Raw genomic sequence first — 20,686 nt, 5'->3', positions numbered from 1 at the left:
TTCTGACTTTTGAGTTACATAAGTGAATATTTAATTATGAAAAATACTATCTAGGAGATATTAAATCAAAAAGAAAGTATGCATTCATGAAGATGGTATGGTTTCATAGAAAGAACATGGGGTTTAAAATCAGAAGATCTGGGTTCATGCTGTGATTTTATCACTATTAACTAAGTGATCAAATGCAACTCCCTTGTGCTTTCTAAGCCTTAATAGCCTCACCTAGAAAATGGGAAAATATCTACCTTCCATGGTTACCATGAGGACTAAATGCAATATTGGAGGCAGTACTGTGTCAACTGTACTGTGTTAAGTAAATGTTAACAACTGTTATTATTCTTATTGCTATTAACTGTAGATTGATCAACTATAGATTGATTAATCTATAAACCAATTATAGATAACTATAAATTGATCACTAAACTACAAAGTAACCTTGTTAAGAACACTGACATTAATTTACTCTTGCTGGGGCTGACCCAGTGGCCAAGTGGTTAAGTTCGTGAGCTCCGCTGCAGGCGGCCCAGTGTTTCTTTGGTTTGAATCCTGGGCGCGGACATGGCACTGCTCATCAAACCACGCTGAGGCAGCGTCCCACATGCCACAACTAGAAGGACCCACAACGAAGAATATACAACTATGTACTGGGGGGCTTTGGGGAGAAAAAGGAAAAAAATAAAATCTTTTAAAAAAATTTACTTTTGCCTTACATAAAAAGCTTAAATGACGTTACCAGAATAGGTAATAATTGTGAGACTAAGAAATAAGCAATTTACCAGAAGAAAAGTAAGACAAGGAGGATAGAAGAGAATGGAAGAGAGACTGAGATTCTACCATACACATAACACCTAATGATCTGAAAATCTAAGCCCAGGAGAGAAGAATAAAAACAACATTACAACATAAGAACAATTAGGTTTTAGAGTATGAAAAAGGTTTGCATACTTCCCTGCAGGTAAGACTTGTCGGACTCTAATCATTGGAGCACTGCACATTACTGGATAAGTCCTAATTCAAAAGATGCTATACTGCCTTCTTTCGCTGACTAACCCAGAGGGACTCCCATTTCATGAAATGAAAGCTTTCTCAGCTAAGTACATATAGCATTATAAACAACACAAGGGGTTTTTTTTTTCTTTTTCTTTTTTTTTGAGGAAGATTAGCCCTGAGCTAACATCTGCTGCCAATCCTCCTCTTTTTGCGGAGGAAGGCTGGCCCTGAGCTAACATCTGTGCCCATCTTCCTCTACTTTATTTGCGGGACACCTACAAGAGCATGGCTTGCCAAGCAGTGCCATGTCTGCACCCAGGATCTGAACTGGCAAATCCAGGGCCGCCGAAGCAGAACATGCACACTTAACCACTGCGCCACCAGGCTGGCCCTACAACACAAGTTTTTTAAACTAATCACATGCTCTGAGATATAAGTATATTCAAATTTATTTATTTTATTTATTTTTTAAAGATTTCATATTTTTCCTTTTTCTCCCCAAATCCCCCCAGTACATAGTTGTATATTCTTAGTTGTGGGTCCTTCGAGTAGTGGCATATGGGATGCTGCCTCAGTGTGGTCTGATGAGCAGTGCCATGTCCGCGCCAAGGATTCAAATCAGTGAAATCCCAGGCTGCCAAAGTGGAGCACATGAACTTAACCACTCAGCCACGGGGCTGGTCCCTCAAATTTATTTTTTTACTCTCCTCTCCCACAAGAGATTTCAGAGTCCCAGAGCTGGCAAGTCGGTCTGGCAGAGAAGGGAAGTAGCAAGAAGCTGAGGGCGTGTGTGCTGTGAGGAAGAATGTCATAGTGAGCCTGCTTTGGGAAAATGGGGAGGATTCAGCAGGGTCTCAATGCCAGGGCATCTTATGCAAAAGTCAGGCCTGTGCCACCATCGCCCTCTGGTGGTCAATTAAGCTGGTTGCGATGCTCCACAATAGAAGGCTCCAGTCAGTGGAACAAGAAGAAATTCTGCAGTATCTAGTTATTATCCTTTCCAGGACCTGCTTAGGCCCTTTCTGCTGGATCAATGTTTCTCATCTTGGATATGCACCCAATTCACCTTCAAGGGCTTGTTAAAACACAGATTGCTGAACCCCATCCCCAGAGTTTCTGATTCCATGTGGTCTAAGAATATTATTTATTTATTTTGCTGAAGAAGATTCGCCCTGAGCTCACATCTGTTGCCAGTCTTCCTCTTTTTGCTTGAGGAAGATCAGCCCTGAGCTAACATCTGTGCCAGTCTCCCCCTATTTTGTATGTGGATTGCTGCCACAGCATAGGTGACGAGTGGTGCAAGTCTGCGCCTGGGATCCAAACCTGCAAACCTGGGCCACTGAAGTGGAATGTGCCAAACTTAACCACTACACCACAGGGCCGGCCCCCCTAAGAACTGCATTTTGAACAAGCTCCCCAGTGATACTGATACTGCTGGTCCAAGGACCACACTTTGAAAACCACTGTCTTACGTTAGGATGTTCTATAAAAGTTCTTAGCCTCAGAAACCTCCAGGAATGTTGGGGAGAAGGTTTTCTCTCAATCTCATGAGTAGAAGTATTTAAGCACACAGAGTACAGAAAAACTGAGTGACTTGTCCACATATTTGCTAATTATTTGTGTCTAAGGATCAACAACATGCCAGATGTTTATTCAAACATCTATGACAATGTTTTGAGTGAACAAGTGTCAAAGAAGTATTATTCCTTTGTTACTCATATCTAAGAGTAAGCTTCTGTCTTTTGTTTTCCCTAGCTAGAAAACAGAGCGAAATAGAGCTGATAATCAACAGTTACTATGAAGATAACGTTTCTGAAGAAGAAAATATCTAGTACATACACTCTGAAAAAGTATTTTGAGAATTGTTTCCCAAGATGACAGGCATTTTAGAAGTAAGAGTTTGACATCAGTTTTATTTCAAGGTATTTGGCTATTTGGATGTTGAAATGAAGGAATGCTAAGATCATAAAAAAATATTAAATTAATCCAAAAGCAGAAAAATAAAAATAGAATAAAGAACAGATGGCAGAAATAGAAAGCAACTGGCAAAATGACAGCTTTAAATCCAACCATATCATAATCACATTAAATATAAACAGTCTGAACACACCAATTAAAAGACAGAGATCTTGGGGCCGGCCCTGTGGCCAGATGGATCAGTTCGCACGCTCCACTTCAGCGGCCCAGGGTTTCGCCGGTTCAAATCGTGGGCGTGGACATGGCGCTGCTCTTCAAGCCACACTGAGGCAGCGTCCCACATGCCACAACTAGAAGGACCCACAACTAAAAATGCACAACTATGTACCGGGGGGCTTTGGGGAGAAAAAGAGGAAAAAAAAAAAATGACAGAGATCTTGAGATTGGATAAAAAAGCAGACCCGCCCATATTGTCTATAAGAAACCCACTTTTATTAAATATTAAAAAAGAAATGCATTGAAAGTTAAAGGATGAAGACAGATATACCATGCAAACGCTAATCAAAAGGAAGCTGAGGGGCCAGCCACGTGGCCGAGTGGTTGGACTTGCACGTTCCGCTTCAGCAGCCCAGGGTTTAGCTGGTTCAGATCCTGGGCGTGGCCATGGCACTGCTCGTTGGGCCACGCTGAGGCGGCATCCCTCATGCCATAACTAGAAGGACCCACAACTAAAATATGCAACTATGTACCGGCAGGCTTTGGGGAGAAAGAAAAAAGAAAAAAAAAAAAGGAAGCTGAGGTAGCCATGCTAATATAAGACAAATTAGACTTCAGAACAAACAATACTACCAGGAATACAGAGGCACAATTACATAATGATAAGAGAGTCGATTCATCAAGAAGGCGTAACAATCTAGATGTAAATGCCAATGACAACAGATCTTCAAAATATATGAGAAAAGCTGATAAAACTGAAGGGAGAAGGAAACACATCCATAAAATTACAAGGAGACTTCAAGAACTCTCTCTCAGAAATCAATAGAACAAGCAGACATAAAGTCAGTAAGGATACAGAAAACCTAAATAACACTATCAACCCACTAGACTTAACTGACGTTAGTAAGGGGAGACTCTACACAAAACAGCATCATACACATTATTTCCAGTGCTCACAGAACACTGACTAGGACAGGCCATATTCTGGACCATAAAACAAACCCTGACAAATTGAAATGAATCGAAATTTCAAAGGATGTCTTCTGATCACAATAGAATTAAACTAAAAATTGATTACAGAAAGATAAAGCTGGAAAATCCCCAAATATGAGAAATTAACATACTTCTAAATAACCCATGGGTCAAAGAGAATTCACAAAGGAAATTAGAAAATATTTTGAACTGAATGAAAATAAAAAACATAACTTATCAAACTCTATAGGACACATCTAAAACCATGATTAGAGGGAAATTTATAGCATTAAAACCTTATTTTAGGGGCCAGGCCCATGGCTGAATGGTTAAGTCCGGCGGCCCAGGGTTTCTCGGGTTTGAATCCAGGGGTGAACCTAGCATCGCTCATCAGGCCATGCTGAGGCGGCATCCCACAGAGCACAACCAGAGGCATTCACAACCAGAATATACAACTATGTACTGGAGGGCCTTTGGGGAGAAGAAGGAGGAAAAAAAGGAAAAAAAGATTGGCAACAGATGTTAGCTCAGGTGCCAATCTTTAAAAAAAAAAAAAAAACACCTTATTTTAGGTGGTTGCCAGAGGCAGGAGGTAGGGTGTGGGGGAAATGAGTGAAGGTGATCAAAAGATACAAATATCCAGTTATAAAATAAATAAGTCCTGGGGATATAATGTACAGCATGTTCACTACAGTTAATAATACTGTATTGTATATTTGAAAGTTGCTAAGAGAGTAGATCTTAAAAGTTCTCATCAAAAGGAAAAAATTGGGGGGCTGGTCTGCTGGCATAGCAGTTAGGCTCATGCACTCCACTTTGGCAGCCCAGGGTTCGCCGGTTTGCTTCCCGGGCACAGACCTATGCACCACTTATCAAGCCATGCTCTGGCAGGTGTCCCACATATAAAGTAGAGGAAGATGGGCATGGATGTTAGCTCAGGGCCAGGCTTCCTCAACAAAAAGAGAAGGATTGGCAGCAGATGTTAGCTCAGAGCTCTTCTTCTTCAAAAAAAAAAAAAGTCAAAAAGAAAGGAAAAAGGTTTGTAACTACGTGTGGTGACAGATGTTAACTAGGCTTACTGTAATCATTTTGCAATACGTACAAATATCAAATCATTATGTTTTACACATAAAACTAAAATGTTATGTGAATTATATCTCAATTTTTAAAAAGTGCTTATTTTACTAAAGAAAAAATGTTTCAAATAAATGATCTAAGCCGCCATCCTAAGAAACGAGAAAAAGAGCAAATCAACTCAAAGTAAGCAGAAGGAAGGAAATATTAAGGATATGAGCAGAAATCGAAAAACAGAAAAAAGTTTACGAAGCCAAAAGCTGGAGCTTTAAAAAGATCAATAATTGGTAAACCTCCATCCAGACTAAGCAAGAAAAAAGAGAGAACACAAATTACCAATATAATGAACGAAAGAGGGGACATGACAACAGATCCTATATACATTCAAAGAATAAGGTAATATTACAATTTTATCTCCATTAATTTGACAATTAGAGGAAACAGACCAATTCCTAGAAAGATACAAACTACCAAAGCTCATTTGAGAAGAAATAGACAACCTGAATAATTCTATATCTCTTAAAAAAACTGAATTCCTACTTAAAAACCTGACAAAGAAAACTCCAAGCCCAGACGGCTTCACTAACAAATTCTATCAAACATTAAAGAAGGAAAAACACCACTTCTACACAAGCCATTCTAGAAAACAGAATAGGAAGGAACACTACTCAACTCATTTTATGATGTCAGCATGACCTCAATTCTAAAATTAGACAAAGGCATCAGAATAAAACTATAAACCAATATCCCACATGAACATAGTTGCAAACATATTAGCAAATCTGATCTAGCAATGCATAAAAGCAGCAAATCTCTTTTAAAGGGTTTAATCCATGTTTTAATCCTGACCTGGGATTACTCCCAAAGACAACAAAAGGCATCTGATTCCATTCTAAATTAAGTCTTGACATAAACACAGAATTTATGTATCTAACTTTACAAAGCTACTTTCAGAGAAAAGACACAGCAGACAGTCTAATTCAGGAAATTATGAGGCAGATTATATAGTAGTTGGGACATTACAGAAGAAATCTTAGGGTTAAAAGTAAAATACAGGGGCCGGCCCCATGACCGAGTGGTTAAGTTCACACGCTCTGCTTTGGCGGCCCAGGGTTCTGCCAGTTCGGATCCTGGGCGCAGACATGGCACCCTTCATCAACCCATGCTGAGGTGGCATCCCACGTGCCACAACCAGAAGGACCCACAACTAAAACTACACAACTATGTACCGTGGGGCTTTGGGAGAAAAAGGAAAAATAAAAAAATCTTAAAAAAAAAAAAAGTAAAATACAGCTTCATGAACACACACTTAAATAAAGGGTAATTGACCTCCTTGGTGTCTATCAAAAAAATATAGATAAAGAAAAAATTACTAGCCTATAACAAAAATCTGTTCCGTTTCCTCAAGGTTTCCAAGATTATGACAAAGCATATCAAAGCATAATCCCTAATCTACTTCCCAAACATATATATCCAGTTTGGATTAACTACTTACCTTCAACCTGGCTAGCATCTGAGCAAGGTTTCTTCTTTGACTCCGAATTCCCAGTTTTCTCATCAACATCCAGGAGAGGAATATAGTCTGTTTTTCCAACAGTTTCTCCCACAACATCATCAAAGGCCTCTGCCTCCAGCGTGGCAATAAAGTCTCGTTTTATCTCTTCCTCAATTTCTGGAGGTGGGTCTGTTAATGCATCTGCAAGACTGAGGTCAGCCATTCTGCACCACTGCAACTACCCTGCAGGGGAAAAAAATGTTTCGTGTGAAGAGCACTGCAAAGTGAAAAACATTCCTAGAAACACTTGTCAGTTGTTTTACAGAAAAAAAGAATCAAAATCTAAAATTTTAGTGTGAGAAGAGCCTCCCTCATTTTCCAGATTAGAAAATTAAAATTTAGGGGCCAGCCCCGTGGCCAAGTGGTTAAGTTCGCGCACTCTACCTCGGTGGCCCAGGGTTTCACCGGTTCAGATCCTGGGCACGGACATGACACTGCTCATCAGGCCATGCTGAGGCAGCGTCCCACATAGCACAACCAGTAGGACCACAACTACAATGTACAACTATGTACTGGGGGGCTTTGAGGAGAAGGAAAAAAAAAAAAGACTGGCAACAGATGTTAGCTCAGGTATCAATCTTTAAAAAAAGAAAATTAAAGCTTAATAACAGACAGTCTTACGCAAGGTAAACAATTTTTTTCTCACATCTCTAGGAGGTAAACAGATCAAGAGTCATTTTGTCCTTTTCATTAACAGGAAAAACGAAGTATAAAAAATAGTCAATTTAGGGGCTGGCCTGGTGGTGCAGCGGTTAAGTGCGCATGTTCCGCTTCTCAACGGCCCGGGGTTCACCGGTTCAGATCCCGGGTGTGGACATGGCACTGCTTGGCAGGCCATGCTGTGGTAGACGTCCCACACGTAAAGTGGAGGAAGATGGGCACAGATGTTAGCTCAGGGCCAGGCTTCCTCAGCAAAAAGAGGAGGACTGGCAGTAGTTAGCTCAGGGCTAATCCTCCTCCTCAAAAAAAACAAAAAAAAAGTCAATTTATCCAAGGTTACAGCCAGTAACACTCAAATTAGGTTTTCTGAGTTCAATCTTATAACTCTTTCAACTAACTATTCCATATATCTTCATTTCCAAATCATATCCCAGAGAAATTTTTTGAACAATATACAAAAAGAGGTCATATTAGATTATATTCCCATAATAAAGGTTGCATTACTATTAGGTAAATGAAGTCACCTTTTTTGACCAAAGACTGTGTGTGGGCCTTATCTTGTTGGGGTAAGTACTGCTTCTTCATGAATTACTTGTGGATAGCTCCATCAACCAAACCACAACACTAGCCCCGCTCACATGAAAGAATACAGACAAGTTCTCTGATTTAGCTAGGGGAAGTGGTCCCTCCCTGTGGTCATGTACATTACCATTTTAAAGAACACTAGGCTCTCAATTTTTAAAAATAACCTATTTAAGAAGTATAATCTACTATAGGCAAAAGTGTAGATGAATAGCTGAGAAAATACAGAAATAAGGTAGTAAAAAGAGCCAAAGGCGGGCTGGCCCGGTGGCATAGTGGTTAAGTTTGCGCACTCCACTTTGGCAGCCTAGGGTCTACCAGTTCCGATCCTGGGCGTGGACCTACGCACCACCTATCAAGCCATCCTGTGGGAGGCGTCCCACATATAAAATAGAGGAAGATAGGCAGGAATGTTAGCTCAGGGCCAATCTTCCTCAGCAAAAAGAGAAGGACCGGCAATGGATGTTGGCTCAGAGCTTATCTTCCTCCCCCCAAAATAAGGAGCCAAAGGGCCTGAAATAAACTGAGCTCTTGGCACATACACAACACAGTAGGAAATAAAAAAGCGCTTTCAAAGAGTCTAATTTAATAGAGACTCCAAGCAACTCAAATGGACAAATGAGCCATATTCTTGACTGGGTAAAATGCAAATCAAATAGCAATCCTTAGTTACACAGTGTGATGCTACTGCTTCTGTCTGCCCAGAAATTTACTCTTTCTTATCTTCCGCATACACACCAATGCCCACCACTATAGGGTTAAGCACATGACTAGAGTTTAACCAATCAGAAACAGGAAGAGAATGGTTGGGAAAGGATCATTTTATGACTACATCCTGGAAGGAAAAGCCACAAGTGGCAGCTGTTCAGTTGGCCTGGTTGTCTTCCTTCTCAAGTCTGAGTGAATGACCTTCCAATACATCTTTCTTTAGCCTAATTTAGTCAATCCATTTCTGTTGCTTGCAACCAAAGAATCTCAACTAATACACACAGTCTTTCCCCAACCCAAACTTTAAAAAGCCAAAATTTACTATGGTCACTTAACGGTCAGGCTCTCCTTTCAAACTCTCCTCCACTGTCCACCTTTCACCAACAAATTTACTGAGGAAAAAACAAATACACAGCAAGGAATACAGTTATTCTGTCTTCATCTCTATCCCCATACACTCTCCTCCTCTCACTTAGACTATCCTGTGCTACAAATATGAAAGTCACATTTCTTTTTAGTTTCCCCCACAGGATCAAACTGTGAAGCAACCACAATTACGAAACATGCACAAAACAAATATTTCTACCTTTTTTGAAAAATCAGAAGCCATCCCATCCCCAATTCCCAAATCCAATACCTAAAAAGACTTTGCTGTATGTTTCAATATTGTAGAAAGTATAAGAGTGGTAGTATAGAGGCTTAAAGCAAGTTAAGATAAAAAAATATACTAGTCTGGTTTATTATTTTTATTTTTTTATTATTTTCGGATGTACATCATATTTCAAATTCTGTGTACATTACATCATGTTCACCACCCGAAAACTAATTATAGTCCATCCCCTCACATGTGACCCTAATAGCCCTTTTGCCCTCTCCCCTAGACTAGTACAGATTTTAAACTCAGTTCTACTAAACAAAAGTACAGAGGGGATAATCCCAAAAGCAGGACCTACTTCTTCTAGGAAACTGCCTAGAAAAAAAGAAAAAAGATAACATTTGTCCAGCACAGGGAATGCTGGAGGGGTTTGTTCATATCTATATGAGGCTTGGTGAAAACAGCCACTATACTACATATACTTTATATTATGTAAGTTAAAATAAAATATCAAGATTTGGTGGTGCCGGCCCCGTGGCCAAGCAGTTAAATTCACGCGCTCTGCTTCAGTGGCCCAGGGTTTCCTGGTTTGGATCCTGGGTGCAGACATGGCACCGCTTGTCAGGCCACGCTGAGGTGGCATTGCACATGCCACAACTAGAATATACAACTATGTACTGGAGGACTTTGGGGAGAAGAAAGTAAATATAAATAATTAATCTTTTAAAAAATATCAAGATTTGGAAAGATATGAAGTACTGAATTTGTATAGACTTCCAAATAAAATGTTTTCCAAAATTTTAATGATAAATGTGAGCCTGCTTCTATGTGCTTAACCTTTTTATATCAGGTTTCCTATTTGAAACGGCTACCACAATTCCTGATCAAGATTTTTAAATGATGATCTTTTCAAATTCTAGATGGTCCCATCATACAAAAGAGATTTTTCTCTGATTCCTTTTCTTAAAACATGTGTTTAAATTTCCCATGATTATGCTACTGAGTTCCTAAATAATATCTTTCTTAATATCTAGTATTTCAAAATAATGAAGTTTGCTTCAAGCATACATAGATATCACACTAGTAATTTTAATAAAATTCGACTCCTGAAGAATAAGAAGGTCTACGTATCACTAGCGATTCATTTATAACCTCACTTTTTCAGAAGAGAATTTCTGCTTTGAAGCCATAACTTTGCCACTGTAGTCCCAGTAATTTGATTAAGTTCATTTATGTCTTAAAAATGTCAATTAAGACCATCTTTTAGGGGCCAGCCCCGTGGCGGAGTGGTGAGGTTCATGCACTCCGCTTCGGTGGCCCAGGGTTTTGCCGGTTCAAATCCTGGGCACAGACATGGCACCTCTCGTCAGGCCACGCTGAGGCGGCGTCCCACAGGCCACAACTAGAAGGACCCACAACTAAAAATACACAACTATGTACCAGGGGGCTTTGGGGAGAAAAAGGAAAAATAAAATCTTTAAAAAAAAAAAAAGACCATCTTTTAAACTCAATAATTATCTTTCAATAAACATATCAAGAAAAAAATCATTCCTATACAAACTTTCAACTCTCTTTTTAAATTAATAAACTATTAAAATTCTGCACTGGACAACCAATGCACTTCAGTTTCAAAGAACAGAATGGTATTCTGCTCCCACTGTGTCACATATAAAGTTGAAAGCAAACGGACCACAGTGGCTTTGATTCGATGGATTTATCATTTTGATAGCATCATTTAATGTGGAGTACAGATCTATGATCCGACTTTTACATGAGAGGTTCTCTGTGAATAAAACAAAGGATTACAGAACGCTGATGCTTATGTTTTTATACCATCTTGTCACAGTAGTCATCACAAGCCCACCTACACACAAACTTAACCAATGTGTCTGTAATATCTTATTTTGAATTATTCATTATCACTTGAAATTTTTTTTTTTTGCTTTTTCTCCCCAAATCCCCCCAGTACATAGTTGTTTATTTTAGTTGTGAGTCCTTTTAGTTGTGGCAAGTGGGATGCTGCCTCAGTGTGGCCTGACGAGCAGTGCCATGTCTGCGCCCAGGAGCTGAACCAGTGAAACTCTGGGCTGCCAAAGCAGAGAGTGTGAACTTAACCACTTGGCCATGGGGCTGGCCCCATATCATAACCTGAAATATTTTACCCCCAGTATTTTGTTTAGAAACTAAACACAGTTACTAAAGTGAACAGATTCAGCAATTTGTAATTAAAATTTATATCAACTAAAGTCATCTATCATGTGACAGATTGTTACATGTGCATACTTAATAGCATTATTCAGGCTGGCCCAGTGGCGCAGAAGTGCCCACATTCTGCTTCAGCGGCCTGGGATTCGCTGGTTTGGATCCCGGGTGCGGACATGGCACTGGTTGGCACGCCATACTGTGGTAGGCATCCCACATCTAAAGTAGAGGAAGATGGGCACGGATGATAGCTCAGGGCCAGTCTTCCTCAGCAAAAAGAGGACGACTGGCAGCAGTTACCTCAGAGCTAATCTTCCTCAAAAAAAAATAAATAAATAAATAAAATAATTAAGTATCCTGCACATTGACACTTAAAAAAAAATAGTGTTATTCAGAGTGGTAACTCTTCTATTTTCTTTGCTTCAATATTAGTCTCAAATGAGGTGCAAGTTTTCATGCAAGCTAAATAATAAGTAATTCTGCAATTGTGTGAAGCATTTTGGTTTTAGGTATAAATAGCATGACCTTGTAACTAGTTTCTTGAACTTGATCTCATACTGATGTAACCAATGCCGCAGAAGAATTTTGTATCTTATTTTGAAATTGCAGAGACTCAGAAAAGGAAGAATCTCATGTTACTTCAGCTGGGTTACTTGCAGTGAGGTTCAGGCATGGTTTATTTGTCACTGTTGTTTTATTTGATAATTTTGCCATATCAGTAAGACAATTAGGCTAAGACAGTTCAAGACTATCAGGGCATATGAATCCAAATGAGAAAACCCTCCTTATACTCTCTCATTAAAAACTTACATATTTTAAAAAGAGATATAAATAATAAGCTAATACTGGAGATAAAATAGAATCATAAAAAATAATCCAAAAGCAGACAGAAAAACAGAATAAAGAACATATAGAGCAAACAGAAAGCAACTAGCAAGATGACAGATTTAAATTCAACCATATCAAGAATCACATTAAATATAAATAGTCTAAATACAAGTTAAAAGATAGAGATCTTCAAATTGGATTAAAAAAAAAGGGAAAACCCACCTATATGATGTTTACAAGAAACCCACTTTTATTAAAAATTAAAAAAAGTAATGGTGAGGATGTGGAGAAATTAGAACCCTGTGTACTACTGGAGGAAGGGAAAATGATACAGCTGCTATGGAAAATAGTACGGTGGTTCCTCAAAACATTAACAATAGAACTACCATATGATCCAACAATTCTACATCTGGGTATATACTTAAAAGAACTGAAAGCAGGGTCTGAAAGAGATATTTGTATATCCACGCTCACAGTATTATTATTCACAATAGCTAAAATGTAGAAGCAATCCAAGTGTCCATGGACAGACAAAGGGATAAACAAAATATGGTATATACAGACAATGGAATATTATTCAGCCTTAAAAAGGAAGGAAATTGTGACACATGTGTGGGGGCCTGGAATTGGCCACCCCAAGATATGTCTCTTTGACCTTATCTCTAGAAACTCTTAATCAATGGGGAAGGCAAGGACTTAAATCTGCATTTGTTTATTGTGTTTGTCTGCTAACCTCCTGTAACTGATTCCCCCCACCCCCAACATCCTCCTTTGTCTTCAGCTGGATATGATATTTCAGCTGTAGGGGTTTCGGCCATTTTGGCGAGTTGCTCAGCTTGCCTGAGCAGCTCCCATGTCTACACTGACAAATAGAAATGGCAAGCAATAGGATATATCGGAGTACATGAGGAAACCACTTGGTGTAAACCTAATTCGGCCTGATTTTTTTTTTTTTTCCCAAAAGGGCCTGACTGTGGCCATTGAGCACGCATTGTATATCTGCTTTAAAACATTTACTATGGCAAGAACAAATGGCCTTAAGATAAAGGTGCAACTTCCCCCCACCACTGGCATTTCCTTAAGGATAAGCATCTTTCCTTAGGCTAGGAACTGACTGCTGCACTCACCTTTGACCACCCAGCTCACCTGTGACCACCCAGCTCGAGACAATAGACCTGCCACCCTGCTGTGTTCACCGAGACAGCAGACCTATCTGCTGTTTCCATCAATTACTGTGCCGACAGAGCAGTCTCATGACTATTGTTAAAGGGACATTTCAATCCTATGTGAAACAGCCTCTCTGGGGGTATATAACCACTCTGTGCACCCCACTTCTTCAGTGCCCTTTCTTCCTTCAGGAAGAAAGGCCCCAGGCCATGGTCCTCATAAAGCTTTGTTTAATTTTCTCCTGCTCTTCTGTCTCATGTGAATTTAATCCACTCTCTGGCCAGACGAACCCAGAGAAGGTAGAGGAAATGTCTTCCTCCCCTACACACACCAGAACATGGATAAACCTTGACGACATTATGCTAAGTGAAATAAGCCAGTCACAAAAAGACAAATACTGTATGATTCCACTCATATAAGATACTAAGAGAAGTCAAAATCATAGAGACAGAAAACAGAATGGTGGTTCCCAGGGGCTGGGGAGAGAGGGTAATGGGGGTTTTTGTTTAATGGGGACAGAGTTTCAGCTTCGCAATATGAAAAGAGTTCTCAGAATGGATGGTCGTGATGGTTACACAACAATACGAATGTACTTAATGCCAATGAACTGGACACTGAAAAATGGTTAAGATAAAAGAAAAAGGGGGGTGAAAATAAAAGGACAGAGAAAGATATACCATGCAAACACTAATCAAAAGGAAGCTGAGGTGGCCATATTAACATAAGACAAATTAGACACCACAACAAACAATACTACCAGGCATACAGAGGGACATTACATAAGAGGGTCCATTCATCAAGAAGAGATAACAATCTATATGTACATGCAAATGACAACAGATCTGCAAAATATATGAAACAAAAGCCGACAAAACTGAAGGGAGATAGAAACAAATTCACAAATATACGTGGAGACTTCAATCTCTTCTCTCAGTAATCATCAGAACAACCTTTTTTTCTTAGTATTAATGTTTGTCTTGTGCAAGTAGGCCGTTAAGGTGGGAAAACGCAAAACTATAAAAATTAAATGCCCTGTAGGTTTTTACAGCTTTGTAAAAGCAATCTTTCAAAAGAGAAGCTTAGGGGCAGCCTGGTGGTGTAGTGGTTAAGTTCACGCACTCCACTTTGGTGGCCCGAGATTTAGGGGTCCAGATCCCAGGCATGGACCTACACACCACTCATCAAGCCACGCTGTGGCGGTGTCCCACGTACAAAAAAGAGGAAGCCTGGCACAGATGTTAGCTCAAGGACAATCTTCCTCAAACAAAAAGAGGAAGATTGGCAACAGAGGTTAGCTCAGGGCCAATCTGCCTCACAGAAAAAAAAGAGAGCGAGAAACTCAGATTTATCTACATTCTTAGGAATTTACTACAAATTACATGGATTTAAGCACACAGTAAGAAAAATAGGATGCCATGAAATACTGATTCATTTAATTCAATTAAGTTTTATTAAAAACTCAATGTATTATTTATGTATTCATGTACAAACAAAATTTTGAAAGGTTGACTTTCTGACATTGTAAAGCTTACAATACCCTTTAATAAAAAGATTAAATTATAGGGGTTTTTTGGAAATAAACTTTTTTAATTTCCCAAAACAGTCTTATAAAATTCTATCAAAAATCACACTTTGGGGCGCCCGGCCAGGTGATGCATTGATTCGGGTCGCACATTCTGCTTCTGTGGCCCGGGGTTCGCCAGTTTGGATCCTGGGTGCAGACCTACACACCCCTTGTCAAGCCATGCTGTGGCAGGCGTCCCACATACAAAGTAGAGGAAGATGGGCACGGAATTTAGCTCAGGGCCAGTCTTCCTCAGCAAAAAGAGGAAGATTGGCTGCAGATATTAGCTCAGGGCTAATCTTCCTCAAAAAAAATAAAAAGAAAAGAAAATCACACTTTGGCTAATTGTTCACATTAAGGCCAAAAATAAACATATAAATAAATAAAAACAATAGTGGAAAAAATTTAAATTAATTCTATTTAGCAATACCTAATAACTATAACAAATTCAAATCTAATTTAGTCTATTAGAAGAAAAATAATGAAAAGAGCAAATTAAGTTACAAAAACACACACACACAGAGGCACTTTAGTTATAACATCAAGAAGAAATCCTCTCCATAAAAAATAAGTGTAAGATTGGACAAAATTTTCAAGATCAGCCATTTCAAGACACTGGAAATCAATGAATTGCAAAAAACAAATTGAGAAGCTTTTACTTTTTTTTTTTTTAATATTTCTGAATTTCTGATGCATTTATTTTATTTTTTTCTTTTGAGGAAGATTAGCCCTGAGCTAACATCTGCTGCCAATCCTCCTCTTTTTGTTGAGGAAGACTGGCCCTGAGCTAACATCCATGCCCATCTTCCTCTACTTTATATGTGGGGCACCTACCACAGCATGGCGTGCCAAGCGGTGCCATGTCTGCACCTGGGATCCAAACCTGCAAACCCTGGGCCGCTGAAGCGGAACTTGAGAATTTAACTGCTGCACCACTGGGCCAGCCCCAGAAGCTTTTAATTCTTGAAATCTGCTTGAGCTTTGGGTAAGAGTGACAGTCTACGGCCCTCTTGTCCAGAGCTGCTCTGCTCCCTGTCCCACTCCAAGCCCAGCTTGGTCAGCAAGAATTACAGTTTTACCAGTGTTGGGCTGATGATAAAAACTAGCAACTCTGCTGCCAAATGGGGGTAAACTTGATTTGGGGTGGGGGTAGAAATCCTGTAGCACGACAGAACTGTTATATAGCAGCAAATGCCATCTCACACACCAAAATAACCTCTACTGAATTCAGAAGTCAGGGGCTTTCCTGAGGGAACCATGCAAATAGGAATTAAAATACAATTTCAACTGTTATAAATATCTGAATGGTTGTTTAAATGTTCCTATCACAGTCATCAGTACTGAGTGGCACACCTATAACCCAGGTACAACACACATATAGGTGGGAAGACCTATTCTATGCACCACCCAGACTACGTTACATACAAAGTATTACTGTTAATCCAGATCTTGCCAGGGAAAATGCTGAAAAATGACTCATTAAAGAAACTTTTTAAAAGCCTGGAAAATTCTAATGTCAAATGTTTCCATAAAAATTAATTGCTTTTCTCTTTTCTATCTATGATAACTACTATTACAAGTTAGCCTTTGAAAGCTGTTTTGAACCAAAAACAATAAGGGATGTCTAGAATTAAACAGCGTCATGGTCAAAGAGAACATGAAAGGACATTTGTACCATCCTTAACAACGTATAAGAGTCCAATATATTTATTTTTCCCAGAAATATATAATTATGATATTTATTTCATGCAATCTACTCAAACTTTTCCTAATTTAGGACACAGGTGAAAATGCAGACAAAACCAGCAATACATTTTAAACCTCATTTATCTAAGTAAAGATTCTCAAAGAGCAGCTTTTTATGTACTGTAATCTCTCTCCACCCCACCCCAACCTCATAAATCACTTCCTGGGATGTTCATGGAATATGAACAGCAGCTTAAATTCAGCCTAAAAAGGTAAAACTGATAGAAAATTAGACAATTGGAAAGTGGAAAGGTCACTTGGCTCTGAGTGCATCCAGCCAACCAACCACCAAATATTTGCATCTCAATAGTTTAGCTATTTTTTCTTGTCACCAAATATAAATAGGAGTATGACTTAAAAACACACACACACACAAAATCTACTTACGGAAAATGACACTGTGAAGGCAATGCCAGTGTTGTGTTGGAAGTGAAAGTACTGGTTTTTAGCCAAAAAGCCCCAGTTTTCAACAGATCAAAGAGGAGATTACCCAATTTTATAGTTATTTTATTCTAAAACATGTACAAGTATAATAAATTTCCTAAGTACTCTACAGATTTGTTAAACTAATTCTGCAAGTGTTTCAGAATTGATTTTAATAAATTCATGAACGAATTTCACCCCACACTTACAGAATCATTTAATGTCACATCACTCAGTTATGCCTTAAAATAGTTACGTACTTTATGGTCAAAAGGATGTGACACAGTGTTATTCTCAAATCTGGATATTCAAGAAGATACAAAAATGTACCCTTGTGAATGAGAAATATCTATGATGTAAAAACAATTCTCGTTGACTATTTATACTATTCCTCTTCTATTCGTATAGATAGCAAAGTTAACTTTAAATGCATTTGTTAACAGGAGTCAAGAAAAGAAAGCTGGGTAGAGAAGTTTCTATGCTTCGCTGAAGCACTAGTTTAATCTGACTCTCACTGTGGCTTTGAGTGAGTCACCTTCCGGGGCTGAGTTCCCTAATCTGTAAAATGAGAACAGTATGTTAAATGATTCCTAGGTTGATTACTCTATAAACCACATACTTATAATTCAGTTTCAGCACTTAAGTTAGAAATAAACAAACTTCATATAGATCCTCTGTGAGTGTGTGACTATTATTTTACATAGCAAGTTCTCTCAATTATAACTGGGTTCAGGTTTATTAAAAGGCAAAATCTTTCTGGCAAAGGGAGAGGCTAAAAACAAACTCACCAGTGCACAGTGTCCTGCTTGAGCAAATCTGACTGGAACTTAAGAAACTCTGCCCAGTTCTGGCTAATATCAAAGGAGGCTTGACACCACCTTCCCACAAAATAAGCCCCATATTATTTAGCCAGGCACCAAGAGAACACACAGTTTTCAATCACAGCACTTGAGAGATCTGATCTTTCATTCTGACTACATACCTGAAGTGAAACTATCTAGTGAGAAGGGTTTTGAAAATAAGTAAACCTAGGCAAGAGAAAATGACATGACACGATGATGAAGCATAGAACAGAAGTTCGGTCTCTTGACTACTCTCTTACTATTAATAGCTATGTGCTCATAAAGAGTAAATACGAATATATGATGAGGTCACAGGCACCTTCTCTGTTGTACGGTTTACTTTAGGTCTGGAATTAATTACCAAACTAAAAATATTTTCTAGGTCTATAAAGACTAAATAGTGTTCATACCTAATTTAAATACACAGAAGTACAGGCAACTTTTTAAGCTCCCTGAAGTCCTCTTGAAAATTTCAGGTCAGTTTTACCTCTAGTCACTCACTTGGGATTTGTGCTCATTTTCTGATAAGAAATTAGCAATCTAGTTTGCAAATACCCTGTTGTTTCCTCTGTCCTCCCTCATCTGCCTCCCAACCCCCAAATCAAAGATGCTGCTTTGGAGCTAAAGTGGAAGAAGAAAACTCATGAAAAGGAAGAACAAAAGTCTAATTCCCACCAACATACTCAGACACTGTTCATACCCATTGTAATATTTTCATTTCACTCTGTCACATTAGCCAAACTTCTACCTAGATTCATTTGAAGTAGCTAGTATTCTCTTAAAAAAAAAAAAGTATAGAATTCTATTTTACAATTTAAAAGGCTGCAGGAAGACATACAACCCTAGAAAGACCATCATTCTACCTTAGCATGAATTTAGTTCTTATCCAGTACCTTTCCTTCTAATCCCAGAGATAAATTCCATTGAAAGTGTCCAAATTTTTGGTTTTAGCGTGAAAATGGAGAAAAATAATTTAGCAATATGGACTGCAATATGAAACAAATATCACTTATAACATTGTTTATCTAAAGGAAATGCATTCTGAGTTCCAAATAAGCAATTTAATAAAGAAACATTTAATAATAATTCTTAAAGGTAAGAGACTGCTCATAATGCTCACTTAAATTTTTTCCATGATTGGTATTCTGTCCTGTTTTCTTGGGGACTGGGGGGTGGATCACAGAAGTCTAAAGATATGTAGGCTAATATTTTCTTCTAAACTTTTTTTTGCATGACTGACTTAAATGACAGAGAATTCTGAAGCCAACACTAAGTTGCTGTCCCAGGACATTAGTGAGAGTGCTGAGGCCAAAATGCAGTGTCCAGCATCCCAGATAGTCCCAGAGACCATTTATAATCTGACATGGTTCAAGGTATAGCCTGCATCATAAAGATTTCATACTCAACATGGGATTTTTTGATTTTGCCTAGCAAGCTTTCAGTCACTAAATTGGTTCTTTATTCCTCAAATTTGTTTTAATGAACTTCTTTCAGAGGCCTATTACATATGAAACTAAACCTTGTTTGGTGACCGTGTTCTTTTAAATTTATTTAACTAGAACACCTTGATTTATACTTTCAGGCAAAACATATTTCATTCAAAGTAAATTCAAATCTTTAATGAGGACCTCTAGCGGAATCAGCTACCATCTTACACAGTCCATAGGCACATACAATGCCTGGGGCTAACACGAATTTCTCCTGCTCCTCCCCAAAACCAGACTGGCAAATGGCAACAAACAACTCAGCAGCATCTAGACTATCCTGAGCAATAAACTCCAAATCCCCTGGAGAATATATTAACTTTCCACCCCCAGGTGCCTCCTACACACTTCAAGGACAACAGCTGTACTATTACAAACTGATGGAATTTCCAGGCTTGGCAGTGTTCTGTTGACAACCACCATTTGTCCTGTTCATCACAGGATTAGCAACAGGAGGGAGCCCTTGATTACTAGAATAGCCGAGGCCATCTCCCAGCGACATTCCTATATGAAAGGGCACAGTGACACACTTTACTTCCATGTAATCCCCAAAACAAAGAGTTCCTTTTCCCACTGCTGTTTTAGGGAACTCTGTCCTTTAAATATAAAAACATTGCATACACATGCACACATATATTCACATACATAAAATCTTGCAGCACAAGCCTGAAAGCCTAGTTTACTTACAGGAACTATCCAGGCAGCTTGTGTTCAGTTCTGACTGCATGCATTTTGGATCTCTAAACAGGCACCTACCTGCCTGACACGTTTCTGTCCAAGCGAACGTAAATTTATCTCTCCAAGAAGAATACACTAGATACCTCCCACTGTTAGCCATGTGATACAGACAGCATGTCTGCTGAAGTCTGGTTATGTGTGCCAAAACAAGAGACGACAATGACACAGCACTTAGATTTCTGCTATAACCATTCTTGAGTTTTATCTCAATTTTTTTAAAAAAAGCAAATCTTACGATGATTCTCAATACCTAATGCCCCCACATTTTGAAAAAGAGAAAAGTATTTTTTTAAACTTTACTATTCATCCCACTTATCTAAGTCTAATTAAGACAAGAAAAACATTCAGAGTTTGTTTACACCTATGCAAAAATTATTTCTAACCACTTAACGATCTCTAAAGGCTTTTTTAAAAACACCAGTT

At 38.8% G+C, this 20,686-nt stretch overlaps 1 protein-coding gene across 13 annotated transcripts in view; it reads right to left on the bottom strand.

The window, feature by feature from the left end:
• Positions 1-20,299, bottom strand: part of MAP4 (microtubule associated protein 4) — a 126,185-nt gene extending 105,886 nt beyond the window's left edge. For 12 of the 13 annotated variants that reach the window (XM_046665843.1, XM_046665860.1, XM_046665869.1 and 9 more), the window contains exon 1: positions 6,665-6,907. In XM_046665843.1, coding sequence (XP_046521799.1) covers positions 6,665-6,887 — 223 coding nt within the window. In that variant the 5' untranslated portion in view covers positions 6,888-6,907. Of the gene's footprint in view, positions 1-6,664; positions 6,908-20,212 lie in introns of those variants that run through there. The other variant, XM_046665835.1, reaches the window with a different exon arrangement.
• Positions 20,300-20,686: the final 387 nt, after the last annotated feature.

Source organism: Equus quagga, chromosome 1, assembly GCF_021613505.1.
Source record: "Equus quagga isolate Etosha38 chromosome 1, UCLA_HA_Equagga_1.0, whole genome shotgun sequence".
Taxonomy (NCBI): Eukaryota; Metazoa; Chordata; class Mammalia; order Perissodactyla; family Equidae; genus Equus; species Equus quagga.
Note: the sequence above shows the minus strand (reverse complement) of the source record. Positions and strands in the feature narration are given on the sequence as shown.